General features: G+C 39.7%; 2 protein-coding genes across 2 annotated transcripts; both read right to left on the reverse strand.

The window, feature by feature from the left end:
* Window positions 1–344: 344 nt before the first annotated feature.
* LOC122643930 (UDP-glycosyltransferase 88F3-like) lies at window positions 345–7843 on the reverse strand. Its single transcript, XM_043837506.1, has 2 exons — window positions 7840–7843; window positions 345–1811 (listed from the first exon to the last, which is right to left on the reverse strand). The coding sequence occupies exon 2, from the start codon at window positions 1799–1801 to the stop codon at window positions 380–382; it is 1422 nt and encodes a 473-aa protein (XP_043693441.1). The 5' UTR covers window positions 1802–1811; window positions 7840–7843; the 3' UTR covers window positions 345–379.
* Window positions 7844–17852: 10009 nt separating this feature from the next.
* LOC122641370 (UDP-glycosyltransferase 88F3-like) lies at window positions 17853–19392 on the reverse strand. Its single transcript, XM_043834580.1, has one exon. The coding sequence runs from the start codon at window positions 19303–19305 to the stop codon at window positions 17914–17916; it is 1392 nt and encodes a 463-aa protein (XP_043690515.1). The 5' UTR covers window positions 19306–19392; the 3' UTR covers window positions 17853–17913.
* Window positions 19393–20732: the final 1340 nt, after the last annotated feature.

Consider the following 20732-nt stretch of genomic DNA (forward strand, 5'->3'; position numbering starts at 1 on the left):
ACGTTCTTTCTCCTTTGTATATTTTCGAGTCCAAGGAAAGATCCGACTCTTCTACTTCCACCTGCCCGGTACTGCCATGCACCCCAACATACAAGCGCGACGAAAAGTACCACCTTACCCCCACTTGGACAAGGCATTTGGGCAGGAGTAAGACGATACATTCTACCTTGCTTGTGTGTGATGCGCACATGCCAATAGGGGCAGACGGAAGTAGAGGAGCCGAATTGGTCCAGAGAATCTTCACGTAAAACAAAACTTGACACATAACCGTCGTATGCTCTATCCAACGAAATGGTCGGAAAGTCGACACATAGTCAATTTATTTCCAAAATAAATAAAAAAACCACAACCATGACAAGGATCTGACCATTCCGAGTTGTCATCCCCGATTCCATGACTCGGCAAGCTCGCCAAAAGCAGTCCCAGAGGACCCACCCTCCGCCCACGCAGACAAAGCCTTCTCCTTCATTTCTCGACAGCGTTTGCTAATCTCTCTCCCCTCCTCCGACTCAATCAGCATTCTGACTCGCTTCTCAACCTCGGCAGCAACCACAAATCCATCCTCCTCCGCGGCCTCCATTGGCAAAGCCACCCTCATCTCCTCCACCAAAACCTCCTGATTGAGAGGCTGCTCTGCATAGAGCGGCCATGCTACCATCGGCACCCCACCACACACAGCTTCCAAAACCGAGTTCCATCCGCAATGAGTCACGAATCCACCCACCGATTCTCGGTTCAATACCTCCACCTGCGGCGCCCATGACTTCACCACCAGACCCCTGTCTCTGGTCCGCTCCAGAAACCCCTTAGGCATCACAGCTTCAAGATCGAAATCCATGATGGATATCGAAGACAGCCTCCTTGATTTATCCTCGATTGGTGGAGGGTTCTTCACCACCCACAAGAACCTCTGTCCACTTCTCTCAAGTCCAACAGCGATCTCTTCAATCTGCTTCACTGAAAACACGCCACGGCTGCCAAAACACAAGAACATAACGCTCCGACTCGGTTGCTTGTCAAGCCACGACAAACAATCGGCCGCACCAGATTGATCACTGGGTTTTGCAACTAATGGTCCAATACAGAAAATGGCCGGCACTTGATTCCTGACGGCCTTGATTGCCTTTGGTTCTAGTGCCTCAATGGTATTTATTATAATTCCGCTTGATTTGAGGAGAAGCATACCCAGATCCAAGAACATATTGTAAACCTGGTTATTCCGATCGAGTAAATTTGGCCCCATTTGTGAAGCTCGAATTGGGGGCAATCCTGGGATGTGGAGAACAGTAGTATTGCCAAGCTCTCTGAAGCTCTTGTTCGTCTGGTTATGGAGGTTTGGGATGTGAAGCATCAAGGCAACAAAAGAGGCGCCAGTGGGAAAGTAGTAGTAAAGAGGGATGTTCAGCTCATTGGCGACAGGGAAGGCTGGGTTGCACATGAAATCAATCACAAGGGCAGCAATGGAAGAGGTTTCAGAGATGGTTTGGAGGGTGTGAAGAAGATTTGGGTTGTTGAGGCGAATTGATTCGAAGAATACGACGGCTGGGTGGGGAGTGGGTGATGGTGGAAGGGAAGGAGGTTTGGGAAGAGCAGGGAAGCGATGGAAGGTTATTGAAGGTTCTGTGTGAGAGACATGATCGATGTAAGGATCAATGGCGGCGGCGCTGTTAAAGTCGCCTGAAATGAGAACTGTGAGGGAGAAACGTTGGTTGTAGTGGCGGAGGATTAGCTTGCCCAGCTCAACCATAGAGACTAGATGGCCGATGGCTGGGACTGGATAGAAAACTATAGTGTCTTTCATTTCCTTCACCCTCCGTTTCTCTTTCTCTTTCTCTTCGTGTATAATCAGATATCGGACTCGAAGGAAGAAAGACAATGCAAAGAAAAAGGGAAGGTGAAATGTGGGATGTCAAGTGGGACTGATTTATTTAATGAAATTTGGTACAAAATAATGTGATACAACTTATAATGACGAAAAAACCCTATCTGGGCGCGGTGCTGTTGTCCCTGCGCCAAGACACTGGGGCAGGTGAAATGACCGTCGCATTCTCGGGAAATTATGTTTTTTCATTGGGGCACAGCGGTCATTTCACCTGCCTTTGTGTCTGACCGCAAGTTCAATGTACCACACACGTCTTGGCCTTCTCTTTCCCATTTTTTAATTAATGTCTACATTTAATATTGGTATGATACTTTGAATCCATGTAGTACATATTCTTTAAAATAGTTTAAAGAATTATTAGACTAACTAAAACATTAAATTATTCCAATAAGTTTTTAGTCTAAATTTGTAAGCGGTGGGAATTTCTTGTATTCCGCAGGTCCACATAATTATTATTGGGTTTATATTTGTCATTGGATTAGGTTTAGGTCTATTGGGAATTGGAGTTAAAATTGTGTGGGGATTGGGATTTGAGTTCCCAATATATTGTCCCTATCTGGAAAAGCCCTAGGTACAAGTAAAGGGGGATCACTTTGTGAGGTAGAGAATGGCGTAGAGAGCTTTTCAATTTTAGTAGAAAATCTTTGGTTCTCTTGGGTGGATGTAGACTTCAATGTTGAACTATGTTAAATTCTTTACGTTGTATGTGATTGTTTGGTTGATTTCTTCCTCGTAGTTGCACATTCATCCCCAACTAAAGATATTAAAACCAAGGATGAGGCAGGGTTAGGGCGTGGCAACTCAGTGTGCCTTCGAGCATAAAGTCGGATAAGATCTCGGTTATCTCGCATGGAGGGACAGATGAGAAAGATCTCGGTTGCTGCTGTGTAGAGGGAGACATGTAAAGATCTCGATTGCTCCCGCATGGAGGGGAAAATTATTGGGGTTCCACACAAAAGGCGAAAGTAATGTTCACTCATTGGGTATGAGTAGCCCGATGTGGATATTTTCAGGTGCTTGAGTAACTGCTCCTTATTGAAGGAATTATATATGCTTATTCTATCAATGGCAGGTTAAATAGAGATTCTGATCATTGGGTAAAAGGGGAAACATATGCATTTAGATTGATCACATATCAAATTTTCAACTGAAATTCAATAAAAACCATCTCATGTTTATCCATGCATCCATATGATTTCAATAGTCCATGTATTAGCATGTAACCTTGTGTAATCCTCCACTAAACATGGATTTGGCAGTTCTGTTTTGTCATATTATAAATTTCAATTTTACTTGAATGAAGCTTTGCTTTCTCACCAAAAAAGAAAAAAAAAGAAAAAAATTCAATTTAACTAAAACTTGACGTGTGTATAAAGGATCTTTAGGTTTACAGCTCAACAAAATTTGGACTCCATCCAACATGTATGTGATACATAAATTTAATTGAATTAAGGGCAGCTTGGTTCATCACCCAAAAAAAAAATATATATCAAAGGCACCTTGGTGATCAAGGCTCTAAGACATACTCGAGTTTCGACTAGGTTTCGATCAGCCAGAAACTGAGTTCGTCTTGGTTTCGACCATATATCGGTCGAAACCTGGGACTTTCTCTAGGTTAACTCGAACCTTGGTTTCGAAGCCCAAAAGTTGTTTTTTTGCCCTGATACTTGTTGTGATGCCTATTTTTGACATTTTAAGCCCAATCCATGCATTAGTTTCACATAGAGAACACTAAAAATATTACTTGTGGTTTTGATCCAAGTTTGACACTATATATTGTTCTTGGACATGATATCGAATATGGTTTGACCGGAACATAATTCCTTCAATATAAATGAAATTTAGGCAATCTTGAATTTGTTAGAAAACTTTGTTTTGATAGCTTTCCAACAAGTCCGATATTACTTAAATTTGACTTATATTGAAGGAGTTATGTACCGGTCAAACTTAATTTGGTGTGCACGAATGTTATCAAAATTGCTCTGAATGAAAATATTTTTTTGGACATCAAAACAAATTAATATTTTACCGCATTTTTGGGTTTTAGCAATGTTTTACCATATTAAGATTTATAGAATTTTTAGATTTGAGAAAAACCCAGCATTAAAAAATTGAAAATTGCACCTAGCGTTGAAAATCCAGTTCTTATTCTTGAACTGGGGGTATTTGCTTATTTATGAATAATATCTTAAGTAAATAAAATACAAATACAAAAACAATTACTTGAATGACATTAGACATAACTAAAGTGTCTATCTTGGTTTTCGACAGTTTTTGGCATAAATACCTGTCTGTCCTAGTTTCGAATCAAGTTTCCTTAGTTTCGAAGGACATATATGTCGAAATCACCGAAATATGGTCGAAACTAGTCAAAATTGATGGACAAAATGCATAAGACAAAACTCTAAATCACAGTCGATCATATATTAGATTCATTATGTATTTCATCTTCAACCTTCTTCATGGACGTTCAAATAGTTTGTTATTTCATCCTCTTAGGCCTGATTTGTTATTATAGCACGTAAGTTGTTAGTCTTAAACCCGTTGTGGGACAACCATGCTTTGGTTTCCTATTGATGTACAAATCACAGTAATAAATAGGGCTTCTCATGTTCTCAAAATCAACTTCCTTGAATTGAATTACAACAACTACGTCTACATAGATCTCATTTGAAAAAAAAAAAAGAAGCAGCCATAGAACCTTTCTCTCCCGCCTTAACCTGCTGATCGATGGAGAAGAACGGAGAGACCTTTGCTTTTCTGGTGCTCTTGACAACTCTTCCTTCGTCGATGCACCCACCCTGCCTGCAATTGGCTAACCATTTTCAATGACGTCAATGGGGGAGAGAAAGTGAAAAAGCGAGATTGCAGGGGAAATCCTAATCACAGAGAGAGAGAGAGAGAGAGAGAGAGATGTTCATACATTCTCGTTAACTAGAGAGAGCGCGACTGAGTGAGAACATGAGCGCGAGATTTGAGGTCATTGTTCATCTTCATCGTTATAACCAGAGAGAACGAGGGAGTAAAAGCCTCGTTGTATACCCAAAAAGAGCCATTGTCATAAGTTTATTGAAATGACTATTTTGCCCATAAAAAAAAACTGTTGTTTACCACGTGTTCATTAAAGACAGTGCGAAATAGGATGGAATATGACTTCAAATTTGATATTGAAAGGACTCTTTACCTGTTTCAGAATTTCTATTCCATCTTATTTTTCTTTCACTTAAATGAGGTGCAAAAATCAAACCAACATTTTCTGAAATAGAAATTACCCCATGAAATTGAAATAGAAATCAAACCAATTCAGCCCCGAAACCTGATCGAATTCAGGGATTTTGTAAAATCCCCCTTCAACTCGTCTATGAAACCTATGAAATCCAGTTAACTCGGTGGTTTTCGATAAATTTTGATTGAATTTTTCTCCCATGTTGGTGATAGAAAAGGATTTTTTTTTTTTTTTTTTTTTTTTTTGTCTTAGAAAAAAAATAAGACAGAACTTAGTTTTCTTTCACCCAAAATAAAGAAAGAATCTTTGTGCCTACAACTTGTAACGGTTGGACGTCTGAAGCGTTGCCAAGGATATTCCACAAATAGGGGAGTAATTCGACCTTCTTATTTAATAGTTGGTAGAGGAAAACTTTTTCTTAAGAAAAATAAAGGTTTTTTCTTATTTTTTTCGGAATTGAGAACTAATATTTTTATGACAAAAGTTCGCTCCTAATCAGAAGAAAATTCACACCATGGAAAGGATGAGGAAGATTTATTAATTTGAATATTCATGTTTAGAGAGAGAGAGAGAGAGAGAGAGAGAATTTGTATGAATGCCATGGATTATTATATGAAAGGACGTGCAAAGAAATCCATGCGAAGAAATTCACATTCCATTGTTCATGATATTAAACAAGAGAAGATTACTATGTTAGAATTCGAAGACGAAGGGAAGGTTGATTGGATAAAATCAGAAAAGTGATAAAAATTAGAGTATTTTGGTTTTTTGTAAATTTTTGTAAAAATAGGTTAGGGCAATTAGGTCTTTTTAAATTTTAAAAAAAATAAAAGAAAGGATAGTATGATCATTTTATAGCATTTAATGCCTGGTGTGAACTTAAATGGCTTTAGGGAGTAAAGTAGGGGTAATACGTGAAATTTTCAAGAATGGTACGTGAACTTATCAGAACCTTATGGAAGTATGAGAAAAATTAGATGTATTTTAATGAGATACGCATTTTATCCCTAAAAATTAGGTAAAACAATAGAAGATGAGAATTGAGATTGTTGAGAATGCCTATGACCACACTTCATCAAATTCAAATGAAAAGTCAGAGAGAAATATTTTTTTAATAACAAACCATTAAACAGTAAAGTAGACGTAATGCGTTGACTATCACCTCAGACTCCACTCCACAGATTATATCGTGTATTTCTTGCTAAAAAAACAAAGAGTAGACATAGCCAAAATATATTTTTTTTGGCAGATAGCTAAAATGTTCTCTCTTAATATAACTTTGTTAGAAGTTTACCACATAAATAAATAAATAAGTGATTTCATCAGTTAGGTCACATTCTTATGCATATCTCATTATTTAAACTCACTCCATTAACTTGACCACTTGATTAAGAAAGTGAGAATTATTTATTAGTTGATGAAAATGTTTTTATGCTAAAATAAACCTATTTCTTCATTATTTTCTTTATTTCTATTCTTGAAAAACCCTATCCTGCAACTGAAATCCTCTTTACCCCTTCATTACCTCTTCTCCTTCTAAAATCTAATCGAATTCTCGCTCCACCATTGCCACCACTACCAATGCTGCCCAATTTAAGACAAATGTTTTGAACGCACAACAATTCATAAACTATGTGTGTTAAAGTAGGAAAGCTCGGTATCAAAATTCACAAAATTCCCTCAAGATTACACTAAAATAAAGATGGCGTGGGAAATTGACATTTAACAGGTTAGGTTCCCTTCAATCTATACTCCAATGTGTATAGCACTAATTTGGGGATCTTTATCCCCTCAATTGGCCTGCCCCTCAATTCCATCTAATAGGAGGGTAGAAATGACCACCCTATCCCCTGTCCGAACACACTGCCCGGGGTGGGGCCCACCTCACTCTATTAGAGGGAATTGAGGAAATTGACGGGCAAGCAAATTGAGGTGATATTTTTCCCTGATTTGGAGGGTCTTTATCCCCTCAATTTGTTTGCCCCTCAATTTCCTCAGTTCCATCTAATAGGGTGGTAAAAATGACCACCCTACCCTCTGTCCGAACACACTGTCTAGGGTGGGGTCCACTCCCTCTATTAGAGGGAATTGAGGAAATTGACGAGCAGGCAAAATGAGGTGATTTTTTTCTCTGATTTGGATCAATTGAAGAACATAGACATAAGTATAATCTCAAGAAAAAAGTTTTGGGAAGCACTTGATCAGGTCAAGAAGTTTCTCATACTGGGATGTACAGGCTTGGCACCGTATTGAAGGACTACCCAAGAAGTAGAAGCACTAATATGAGCTTGAGTAGGGCTGCAACAGGGTTGGGTTGGGCCGGGCTTCATAGAACCCTAACCCAACCCTAAATCCCCTTAGTTGGGCCCAGCCCGACCCGACCCGACCCGACCCTGACTCAGGGCCAAAAAAATCCAACCCTGACCCGCCCTCAGGGTCGGGCCGGGCTGACCCTGATTGGCCCTGATCATGGGGAGGGGGAAACAAATGCATGGGCTGGAATGGGCTAGGAAGGACATTATTAATTTTATATAAAATAACAATATAATAAATTATATTATAATACTTATTGTCTTCATATATAATATATTATATAAAAAAATGTGGGTGAAATTTAAAGTTTATAATGTATAAATTATATCAATATATATTTTATAGTATAACTTAAATCAGGGTCGGGGCTGGGCCGGGCCAAGCTTAGCTCGAGGCCTCAACCCTAACCCGATCAAACCCTAACTCAGGACCAGAAATTTCCAACCCTGACCCGCCCTCAGGGCCAAATATCTCAGCCCAGACCCTGTTCGGGCTCAGGGCGGGCCAGGGTGGGTTCGGGCCGACAGGGCCAAACTTGCACCCCTAAGCTTGAGTATGTTTTCCCTTCTTGAACCTTTGAGTTATTGGTGGAGAATAATATGAAATGCGTTTCAATTTTGGGTTTGGAATCCAAAACTAAATGGGAGGAAAAACTTACAGGGGCACCCTCAACGGTACTCCAGACTTTATTGTCCGGAAAAACTCTATCAAAAATAGAAAATTTGCACAACACGAATTGTTAAGAGTGTGGAAAAAATATAAAATAAAACATTCAAACGGCAAACCCATGCTTCGTTATGCCTGCATATTAGAGTTTGGGGTTTCTTTGTAGAGAAACCGATTATTAAACAGTGAAATTTGCTGCCAAGGATAACGATGCAGCCAAAACCTAGCATTCTGATACAGGATTTAATCAACAACCTATATGGAAAATTATCTTCTCCAGTTTTCTGTCCGGCCCAGTTCCCCAGTTCCTCTAATAGGGGGTGGTGGATCCCATCCGGGCAGAGTGTTTGGGCAGGGGTAGGGTGGTCATTCCAATCCCCCCTTGTTAGAGGAACTGAGGGACTGGGTCTGGTAGAGAACTGGAGGTGATAAAGATCCCAACCTATACTCTTATCGGAAACGAGAGAGAAATGAGGAAGAGGGTTTTCTGTCAAAAACATGAGAGTAGTGAGAAAAGAGAAATCCGGAGTGAGCAGAAGATTCGCAAATAACGGACAGACAGGTTGGATAGATTTTGGGGAAGATGGGTGTCACAAATTCCAGACAGATTACCTGTTTTAGGTTCCTAGGACATCACTTCAAGTTTCAGTGAATTGGGTTTTGTGTGGGAGATGGTTTGGAGTTCATGGGTTTAGGTGCAGGGGAAGAAGAAAAAGTAGAAGAGGACATTAATGTCATTCTACCCCATAAGGGTATATTTGTCATAAAATGAGTTCAACACTCCTACCGTTTGCAACTAACGGTGACATATTATCACTTATTATCGTCAGATATAATTATATTATATAACAAAATATGTGTGATATTTAAAGCTTATAATATATATAGTATATTAATATGTATCTCATAGTATAACTAAAAATAGGATCGGGTTGGGCTGGGCCGGGCCGGGCTCAACCCTGGCCTGACCCGATCCTAACTCAGGGCTAGAAATTTTATTCTCTAACCCACCCTCAGGGCTAGGTAACTCAGCCTAGGCCTTGTTGGGCTCAGGGTGGACTAGGGCAGGTTTGGGCCGACAGGACCAAACTTACACCCCTACTTATTGTCCTCACAGAAAGAGAGATTAGGCTTAGGGTTAGTGTTTTATACCCACATTACCATGTAATAACGTAGTCCACCATGGTACCAGTGATGATGGTAGCCATGGATAGGGATTAAAATATGGAAACGACTAAACGATGGGCCGAGAATACACTATGGGTGATGATAGTAACTATGAAAATGGATTAAAATATAGGTAAGGATTAGAGAAAAGGGGAACAGAATGTGAAGTAGTTAACTATGATTTTTTTCTTTTTATTCTTCCATTTTATCTATTTTATTCTTCATTGTGTCTATGACATCATTCCCTATTAAAAAAGCCATCAATTATGAAACGGTTTTTATACGATTTCTATTCTGTTAACCATCAGTTTTTTTGTTTAGAAATCAGAATCGAATCAAGAAGGGAATCTATGAAATCAAAACTGGATCATTTCTTTGTGGTTCGATCGTAAACGGTCGGTACCAGTTCTAAAATTCAGTTCTATTCCATTTTGACATCCTTAGATGATACATAATTTTTTGTGAGCCATTTTTTCTCTTTGGAGGAAGGTTGCTAGGCATTTTAGCAACAATAAATCAATTTTTGTAACAATTTTTTCTGTCGCCAAAAATGCCTTTTCTTATAGCAAGGTGTCTAGGCCCGTAACTGGTATGGAATTATGGTGTCTTTATTTTCTTTTCTAGCTCTTCTTACTGACTTGCTTTTGTGAGAAGTTAGATATGCAAAAGTTCTTGATTCAATAAGTAAAGACAAAGTGAATTATTATTGTCATAAATGGCTATTATTTTTTGAAATGTCACAAAACATGTATTATGTCATGTGGACAAATGTGTGCATTTCGTTTATTGGATAGAGAGGTTGGATATGGTCTAGATTAGTCACATGTCAAATTTAATAGTGTAATTTAATCAAATATCCCTTTGTATTGCCATGCATCCTGTGTACATACATACATGTGTAGTAGTATTCTAGATAATTTTGTATACTCTTCCACTCCAACTCCAAATATGAATAGACGATTTAAATTAAAAAAAAAAAAAAAAAGAAGATAATTTAAATTTATGTTTCTAGAAACATCATGTTTCCTTGTTACATGAATAACCAGAAATTAAAAAAAACAAAGAAAATTGGTTTCTATGAGGAAGTGTGGCGTCTATGCCCAGACATATGGGGTCGAAATGATTGCCCTGCCCTCCATGAAATGCAAAATGATTCACATGTTAATGCTTCTGTGTGTGTTTCCATTGCTCTTATGCGAGAGGCCACACTCCCCATAGGTAACACTTCCCCAAAAACAAATTGAAGACTTGGCTTTATGATTTTCACCTTAGTATAAAAAAAAAAAGGGTTTTTGACAAATGGCTCCCTGAAAATGCCCATTTATCCAAATGCCTCCTACAATTTTTTAATTGCAAATTCCTTTTACTTTCAAAATATTGTAACACTTTGGTCCCTATTGTTAAATTGAGACGTTAGATGTTAGTTTTAAGAAATCTAATGATCAAAATACCCTTATGATAATAATCCACCAAAATTAAAAAATAAAATGTTTTTTATGGGAGATTGCGGAGCATGGCCCTTGCATGCACGCATAGGGTCAATGGGGGAAACGCAAGCAAAAGCATCAACATGTCTACATAAGCGACATTTCTGGCTTTCATGAGGACAGGGCAATCTTTCCACCTCCACCCTTTTCCCTCCATACTTCACAGAGAGTGTTTTTTTGTGGGTGAGTGGTCGCGGTACGTGCGTGAGAATTTGTTCGCAGAGCGTTTTTCTCTGCTAACCATTGATTTCACCAGGTAGAATCTGAGTCGTTGAACCGTTTCTCCCTCAGTTCACCCAAAACCGTGACAACCGGTAATTATTTGAAAACCCAATCCCAACCCAATGGATTAATCTCACGAGGATTGTTTTTCCGGAATCAAAGGGAGAGTGGGAGAGTTGAGCATAATCTGCTATTGCTTATACGAACAGGGTAATCTGTCTCTTGGGCATTAACTCATCCTCTCTCCTCTCTCCTCTCTCTACTCTTTCCCGCTATTCTCTCTCCCCTCTCTCCACTCTCCTCTCTTCACTCCTCCCAAAAGAGACAACGACGAGTTAAGCTTGGATCTGCAACCTCCGGCGACTCAGGCGAGTCAAGCTTTGGTCTGCATCCTCCGCCGAAGATGTTTCACCTCCGTCTGCAACCTCCGGCGAAGGCGACGAAGGCGAACCACGTTGTGCAACTTCAGCCAAAGGCGAACCTCTGTCTCCACTCTCCTCTCTTTACTCCTCCCGAGAGCCAAGGTTTCCTTTGTCAGTCACAGCCACCTCCGGCGGAGTCTCCTTGGTCTGCATCCTCCGGAGAAGGCGTTACACCTTCGTCTACAACCTCCAGTGAAGGCGCCGAAGGGGAACCGTGGTCTGCAACCTCAGGCAAAGAGAAACCTTGTTCTCTCTCCAGTGTCGGTTCCTGGGCTGCTAGGATACAATCGAAGACGGCAAAAAACCAGCGGAGTTCCTGTCTGCCTCACTCCTCGCTTTGCCGGAGTGCACGTAGGAGCAAAAAAACAGCGGAAGTCAGATCTCAAGTTTTGCTCCCACTCTCAGGTTCCATTTTTTCTCTCACTCCTCTCTCTCTCTCTCTTTCTTAGCAACCGTGTTCCATGTGCTACGAGTCTGAACATCTTACATGATCAACCTTACTCGTTTGATTGTAAAGTCAGATCTCAAGTTCTGCTCCCAGGGTGTTACTGCGGATGATGTGTGGTCAGTTTTGAGGAAGCTTGTTTCTTCTAATTCATCTTCAGATTCAAATCCAGATTGTACAACTCAATGTTTAAGAGTTGCCATTGATTTTCTATATTTTGCCATCGGTTTTCTAAGATCACTTGTATTAGGAAAAGATTTGTGCTATAACAAGGCATGAGAAAGATGTATACCAGAAATTACAGAGAAGCTAGCTAACCCGAAGAAACTGGCTAATTTTACATCTTGGCTTTTATTACATAATTGAAGGAGTTTCAGAAAAATCAGAGAACACAATATCATTGACATAAATAGGATAAGAAAAGCTTTCAAGTCTATCAATTGGATTTGTTGCTGCATACTTTTGGAAGCAGGAAACCTTGTAGTCTTTAATTTCCCTGAAGAGTTTTCATTCCTTGGTTAGTGCTGATGCTTGTATTTTTTTATTATCTACAACCATCAGAGACAGTTGAGGTTTGTTGTAGCTTCTATTAATTTGATGAGTTAAACATCTTTGTATCTAGTTGCGCCATCTTTTCTTTTGCCAAATCAATAGATGACTTAAGGTCCTAAGGATTTGCTTACTGTTGTGCATTCTATTCCAAAGAAACAATTGTGGTACCTTTTTGTTATTTTTTGTTAATGAAATATTTTATAGAACTCAACTCATTATGATGGAAGATTTCTTCATTCTTTTTTGCTTTTTCCCAAAAATTTAATGTTGGAAGATATATTGTTTTATTCTCATTCAATTGAATCTTTCTGAAGAACATTGAAAAAAAAATACTGTTAAATGATTCAAAAACACCAGAAATGATGGTTGTAAACAATCCCAGTTAGGCTTCAGACCTCTGTGTTACCAAATCATTTCTGTGAGTCATTGCTCCCTCCCGTGGAATGAGATATTTTACATTAGAGGGCAAGAGATGAGGCTTTTATAATGCAAGGAGCAAGACTCCTAATCGCTCCATTACTCATACATAGCCATCCAATACTGGAATTTTTATTAGCTTGGATCATTCTGAGCACTTCCTTCATGAAGGTACTCTATTTAAGAGTTAATTACTACCCTAGTGAAATTTTGGTTCGTTGATGACTTATATGCTGCTTTGAGGCCAACCTGCAAGTACACCATAGATTGCTGCATTGGAGGGGACCCTTTTTCTTTCTTTTCGTTTCCATCCTCTTTTTCTTTTTAAAATATTTCTTCCCTTGCCTTTTTCTCTTTGTGTTGTTTGAGTCTGACAATAGAGGTGAAGAAATGCGTACCACGTGTAATGGGGTTTTTTTCTGTATTTTAAAAAAACTATGTTTTTATTATCATGTGCAATGGTTGAAACTGAGAAGTCTCAGCCTAATTTGTTCATAGATAATAAATCAACCATGATGCACTAGAGAAGGCTGATTCCTGTAAAGATTGATCCTTGTAATGGTCAGTATAATTTATTCTTATTTTTATATATTGGATTAAACTTACATGGTTTATGGAGGTACATGAGTCTTTAGCTCAAAAAAGGAAGAGCACCTGGGTTTGTTCCTAGGAGATGATGGTTCGAGTCCATCAAGACTCTCATGTTGATGGCACTTGGATTTTTTAAAAGAATAACTCTTGATCATCAAAGCTGGTTTTTTGCCTTTTATTTTTTTTAAAAGTGTGGGTGATGGCCTTGGAATTGCTGTATTTATTTTTTTTAAGTATTACCAAGGAAGGGGGAAGAAACAGGACTTTCGAGGCAAAAGATATTCAGTTTGGTTGATAAGTAAGAACCTCAGTTTCAGGTTCAGGGATTGGGCTTTGGAATCTCAATCTGGAGTTCTATGTTTGAGCTCTGTTTATGTGTTTTGCTTTTTGGCATTCTTATGGTTTTAAAGCTGGGTTGAAAAGAATGGACACTGTTTCTTATTCTGTGCCAGGGGAGGGTACACTAGAACCCTCTGTGTTTATCTCTCCTCATTCACTCTCTTATCTTTTCTCTTAATTAGTACCTGTTATAATCTTAGTAGGTTAGATTGTTCTAGCATTGAACTAATCATGAAGGAGTTAAAAAAAGGAATAGATCAGATGGTTCTATTTTTAATTTCTTGTTTCTATTCCTGTTTATTACATTTGACTCAACTCATTTCACTTTCTAATCATGTTCTTGAGCTTTAGAAGGCCTTAGGAAGCTAAGTCCTGCCTGGTCTTCAATAGCACCGACAGCACTTTATTAAATCTCCGACGGAGTAGCCGTCGGAGATCTGAAACCTGCGCTGCCACAACAGATCAGTCTGCGACAGAGATCTGCAACCTGCAGCGCCACCACAGATCAGTCCGCGAACCTCTCCCGAAGCTCTTTGAAGTTCTAATCAATATGGAACTCGTTGATACCCTCAAGTACCTTTAAGGCTGGCATGATCATGCTGCTCTGGGCTCTAGTTCTGGCTTATGAGCTTTGGCTTCTTCTATCCTTTGAAGTTCCAATTAATATATCAGACCATGTTTCATCTAATGCTTGTATGGCAGCATGGAGGTGGTGTTACAGGTAATTCAAAACTATTGAAAGCAATCTGAATAATGGATTTTCTATGTAGCATCAACATAGGCAATGACTGTTAGAAACCAAATCAATGTATCACAGGGAAGCAACAGAAGAAAGTTCTCATTTATTTGAATAAAAATAGATCGGGCTGAAGACAACATGGAAGAAAATAAAAAACAGTGAAATGGGAGTTCTCATGATTAAAAAAAAACTTATTTAATCAACAATAAAATGAATAGAGTTATGGGACCTGGAAACGTAATCAGCACTCCTCTAAAATGCCATATGCACCTATATCACAGCTCCCCAATAGATTATAGTGACAACATGTCATATTCAAAGGATTGTAGTTCGATCAATCCAATTTTATAAGCTTTACTGAACTGAGTTAATACACTGTCTATCACATAGCTCTAGTACACAAATATGGTGGCCATCCAAAAACCATTTTGAATCCTCAAATGCCAAACATTTTTCCAGACGAATCATTAATCATCATTAATCATCATAACAAAGATAAAGTTTGTTATAGCAATAAATACAGGAGAAAACAAACGAAAGGATGAAACTATGACCAAACCAGAGTGACCTTTACAGACTTCAAGGACCAAACCATGCAATGGAAGCCAGAGTCAAGGAAGCAGGCATCATGGACCAACACAGGCTAGGCCAAGCTCAAAGTGACCATTACAGACTTCAAGGTTTTCTGGCTGTGTCCTACATTATAACCCCCTCCCAAAAAAAAAAAAAAGATAAATAAATAAATAAATAGAAATTCATTAATTAGTTAACATGAGAGCCTTGATGGAGTTGAACCATCATCTCCTGGTAAAAAAACCAGTTGCTCTTCCATTTTGAGCTAAAGGCTCACATACATCAATTAAAACCATGTTAGTTTAATCCAATATATATATATATATATATTAAATTACACTAACCTCACCTGAGATACACCTCAAGTGCTGCACAACTAAACATAGAAACCATTACAGTTATACAAGTTATAGAATTCTGAGGAAAATGTTACAACAACTGGCCAAAATTATCAATTGTAACTCTCTCCATTCTAGTGGATGAAAAACATGAGAATCAATGAAAACATTATAACATCTGACAAGAAAAATTATCTTTGTACTAGCATAAAGTGCTCGAGAAGAGAGCACTAATTAACAATACAGCAGAAGTCTAATAGTCACAATAAGTAGAAAGCATCAACTCCATCTTCCAGAATCAACTGAATCAGCCACAGACCATCTGTTTAAGAAAAATTCAGTAAAAAGGTGAGAGGCTCATCCATGCTGCCCATTAGAAGCATAAATTGCTATAGCATAAATATTTTCTTTTAAATTAATAGTTTTATCCGGTTTATGAACTCCACCCTCCACCATTGCATCCAATCTTTTTAAGATAACAGACAACAACAATCCAACATTAATAAATTTTTATACAAAATATCGAGGAGAAAGTTTGATTTTATCTCTCTCTCTATTGAATAAAATAAAATCCAATCTGAATTTAGTAAAGAGAGCTATTAATTAAAAAATGCCATCAAGATAAGTTCAAGTGCTTGAAATAATGTAAATCATTTGTTGCCTGATCTTCTCTGATTCCATTATTCATCTGACAAAGATAATGAAAGTGGCATATAATGCCTGTAATAGTTGTGCAGGGGATTGGGGCAAGTGAGGTCAATGGTACAGAGCAAATCAGATTTTGGCCAATTCATGAAAATAAACCCTAGATTAATCCATGAGTTGTCAGATCTAAGCACAAATTCTAAGATTCTTGATACTTATTATCATAGTTCATATCCATCAATGGCCCAGAGCATCAAAGATAATAAACAGTAGTAGAAACTGATCCCCCAACAAGCATTAATGCACACTGATTGTCCCTTCTTCAACCATCTTATTTAGGGGTCCTACCTCATTTATCTCTTCCATGTCTAATTACCAATATGTTAAGGAAATGGTTACAGTATCATACTCTACAGAAAGCCTTTACGAAGATTCAAACCCATTTTTTCTTCAAATTTGGGCTCATTAAGAAGATCGAACATCTAGGGTTCTGACCGTGGGTAAATTTTAATGCCAAATTTAGGTGAAAACTATACCTCCGTTCTTCTTCTTCTTCCTAGGCAGAGGTTTCATTCTCTTGAGCGCTTAAAAAAGCGAAAAGTGAAGAAAGGGCTTGTGAGTAACTGGTGTCCGAGAATGACTGGCTTGAACAACCCTTGTAGACAAAGTATATATAGGTATCTGAAGCAGTTTTTACAGATGGAAATAACCCAAAACCTGCAATGAAGAAGAGAATGGAGGAGAGGAGACAAAAGGAATTTCTGATAAAACCCATCAGCAGCAGAATTCGCTCAAACAAACAAATCCAAGACCAACATTTTTTTTCCCATTTGAACGCTTAAGACCTCTTTTGAGTCCTCACCCATATGCGAATCCAAGAAGAAAGCGCATATGGGTCAAACATCTAGGGTTATAGAGAGAGAGATGAGAGAAAAAAATCGAACCTGAGAGGTTGCAAAACCCTGGTTTCACCTTCGCCTGAGGTTGCAGACCGTAGTTCCCCTCCGCCGGCTTCACCGGAGGTTGCAGACGAAGGTGGAACGCCTTCACCGAAGGAAGAAAACCAAGGAGACTCCACCGGACGTGGCTGTGACTGATGAAGGAAACCTTGGCTTTTGGGAGGAGTGAAGAGAGGAGAGTGGAGACGGAGGTTGGCCTTTGCCTGAAGTTGCACAGCATGGTTCGCCTTTGCCGGAGGTTGCAAACGGAGGCGAAACATCTTCGGCGGAGGATGCAAACTAAAGCTTGACTCGCCTGACTCGCCGGAGGTTGCAGATCCAAGCTTAACTCGTCGTTGTCTCTTTCGGGAGGAGTGAAGAGAGGAGAGAGAATGAGTTAATGGCGTTTGGGGGAATGGAAAAAGGTTTTTTCAAACTTAGCCACTGGCTGTCAGGGTAATAGCAAGTCTAACACTAAGTAAATAGACTCACACACTTTTACGGTTCAGATTTTTTTAGTGAAATCGACGGTAATGAGAGAAGAACGTTTCCCAAACTAATTCTTAAGGACGTACCGCGACCTTTTTTTTTTGTTTTCCATAATTTTTCCGTTCCGACAGAAAGGTTTTTTTTTTTTTTATTTCGGTAAACTTCCGACAGAAAGTAAGAAACATGAAAATCCATGCTTGTGTCTATTTCCTCATCTTTAATATTTTACATTAAATAAAAGACCAATAATTATATTTCACAGAAAGAAACTAATGAGCCTTAATTAATTTTTTTTTTTTTAAAAGTTTTATAAAGGTGCAAAAAGATATCTTTATTAACAAGGTGCCAAATGTTATTACCAAATAACCAAAAAAAAACGAAAAAAAGAAGTGTCAAATGGCTTCTTGAGATAACGAGCTGATGATACTGAATCAGTTTGACACGGACGACACGTCCGAGTTTTTATCTCCGTTCCCACGACTCGGCCAAATTGGTAAACGCAGTCTTTGACGATCCACCTTCAGCCCATGCAGCCAAGGCCTTCTTCCTCATTTCCCTACACCGTTCTCTCATCTCTGTTCCCTCCTCCGAGTCCATCAACGCTCTGACTCGCTTCTCAACCTCGGCGGCCACCACAATCCCATCCTCCTCCGCCACCTCCATTGGCATTGCCAACTTCATCTCCTCCACCAAAACCACCTTATTCACTTCCTGTTCCGCATAGAGCGGCCAAGCCAGCAATGGCACCCCAGCGCACACCGCTTCTAAAATGGAGTTCCACCCACAGTGAGTCACGAATCCGCCCACCGATTCCCGACTCAGCACCTCTACCTGCGGCGCCCACGACTTCACCACCAGTCCCCTGTCTCTGGTCCGATCAAGAAACCCCTCCGGCATCACAGCGTCAAGATCGAAATCTTCCGTAGCCGAAAATGAAAACCGTTTGTCACTATCCGGTGGAGGACTTCGCACCACCCACAAGAACCTCTGGTCACTTCTCTCAAGCCCAGCAGCGATCTCTGCAATCTGTTTCGCCGGGAATACGCCGCGGCTTCCGAAGCTCAAGAACACAACACTTCGACTGGGTTGCGCATCAAGCCACTTCAAGCAATCTGACTCAGTAGATTTATCTATGGGTTCTACAACTAATGGTCCAATACAGAAAAAAGCCGGCATTTGTTGTGTGACCGCCTCGATTACTCTTGGCTCTAGTGCTTCAAAGGTGTTTGATATAATTCCCCTTGATTTGGGGAGATGGTTTGACAAGTCCAACATAGCATCGTAGAACTCATTGTTTCGATCAAGTACAAGCTCCGGCATCTGTGCAGCACGAATTATGGGCAATCCCGGGATGTCGAGATTAGTGTTGCCAAGCTCCCTGAGGCTCTTGTCAGTCTGGTTATGAATCTTTGCAAGGTAAAGGAAGACGGAAAGACCAGAGGCACCGGTCGGCATGTAGTTGTAAAGAGGGATGTTTAGGTCGGCGGCAATAGGGAAGGCAGAGTAGCAGAAGAAATCGACCACAAGGGCTGCAATGGAGGAAGAGTTGGAGATGGTTTGGAGGGTGTGGAGGAGGTTTGGATTGTTACGACGGATGGTTTGTAAGAAGGAGGGGGTTGAAGATTCAAGTTTAGGAAGAGCAGGGAAGCGGTGGAACACGATTGACGGGTCTGTTTGAGAGACATGATCGATGTAAGAATCTACGGTAGGGTTGCTGACTGAGTCGGTTTGGATGAGGAGGACTGTGACAGAGAAGCCGTGACTATGGTGGCGGATGATTAGCTTCCCAAGTTCAACCATGGAGACAAGGTGGCTAAGGCCCGGAACTGGGTACAGAACTATGGTGTCTTTCATTTTGTTTCCTCTTCAGATCAGTTCTTTGAAAGGATGAGACATGCAAGTAGCTAAGAATTGAACAGAGCAAAGAGCAGAGCGAAGGGAGGAAGATCTATAAAAAACAAGGTAAAGTGTCTAAGACTTAAATAAGACTAGCGCAGTTGGCTCCTGGCTGGTACCTGCCCTCTCCCCGGTTCGATCCCGCCCTCTATAGAAAAAAATATATATAAAGCTTCCAAATTTAAAAATAAAATATTTATTCTTATTAAAAAAAATAAAAATAAAAAATTTATTTAATTGGGCATACTGTCTTCTTTGCTAAAGACAGGAACGTGCAGCTCACGCCAAGAGATTAAAAGTTTAAAACACATAGTTCTTTATTTTACATGTGCATATCCTACTCATCACAATTGTGGGTTGTTTTTTTTTGATAAAAATCACAATTGTGGGTTGAGTTTACCAAAAAAACAAAAAAAAAAAAAACAAAAATTATGTATTGAGTTTTCATAAATAAAAAAAAAAAACATATTTTTTTTTAGTATTCATTAAAAAAAAAATAAAAAAAATTACATGTATCACCCCTGAAGTTTCAAATAATTATGTCTACACCTGTAAAATTTCAATAATTACTTTTATTTTTTGAGTACTAACTTAGTTAGTTTTGGAAGGTTGTTGCCCTTTCTTATTTTTTAGAGAAATAAACCCGCTCCACCTGACCACTGTTACTGTTCATCTTCACGGTCTTGAAGCAGATTCACCTTGACATCACTCCCCACAATTGTAGCAGCCACCACCACCGCCGCCACCACTAGCTACCGCCATACCTCCGCCTCCATGCTTATAGTCCCTAGCCAAGTGTTCAGTCTCACCGCGTAACATCCACCACCACCACTGCCATAACCTCCACCATTGTAACCACCCCCTCCCCCTTCAACCACCACCACCTCTACTTGCACCGTTTTTTCCACCGTATCCACCATCTCCAGCGCTGTATCCACAACCTCCGCTTCCAAAACCGTAACTCCCACCACAGCTGCCCCTTCCCATATCGCCACCGAAACCATCAAACCCGTTGCATAGTGCATTTTTCTCCTAGAACCAACAACATTTATCCCCCATATCTTTGAGAACTTCCAGCGTCGAGAGCAGTAAAACTTCATCATCCACCTCATGAATCTCAAAACTGATGCATAGCGACCTAAACCTAATCCATTGAGCCACGTCCTCACACCATCTTCCCGAGAACAAAACCTCTCCCGCTCACCAATCCTGTTCCTATGCGCACTAGTGCCGCACTTCCAATCCCTAGCATCAGTACCCAATGGGCCATCCAATTCGATGGTGTCATGATCTCTGCATTTTGAAACCCTAGCCCTAAGCAATCTTCTCTAACCGGGAAATTGCACCTCTCTTTCATTCCCATGTCCCCTAGTAGAAGTTTGCCG

The sequence above is a fragment of the Telopea speciosissima genome, chromosome 10 (genome assembly GCF_018873765.1).
Source record: "Telopea speciosissima isolate NSW1024214 ecotype Mountain lineage chromosome 10, Tspe_v1, whole genome shotgun sequence".
Lineage (NCBI taxonomy): Eukaryota > Viridiplantae > Streptophyta > Magnoliopsida > Proteales > Proteaceae > Telopea > Telopea speciosissima.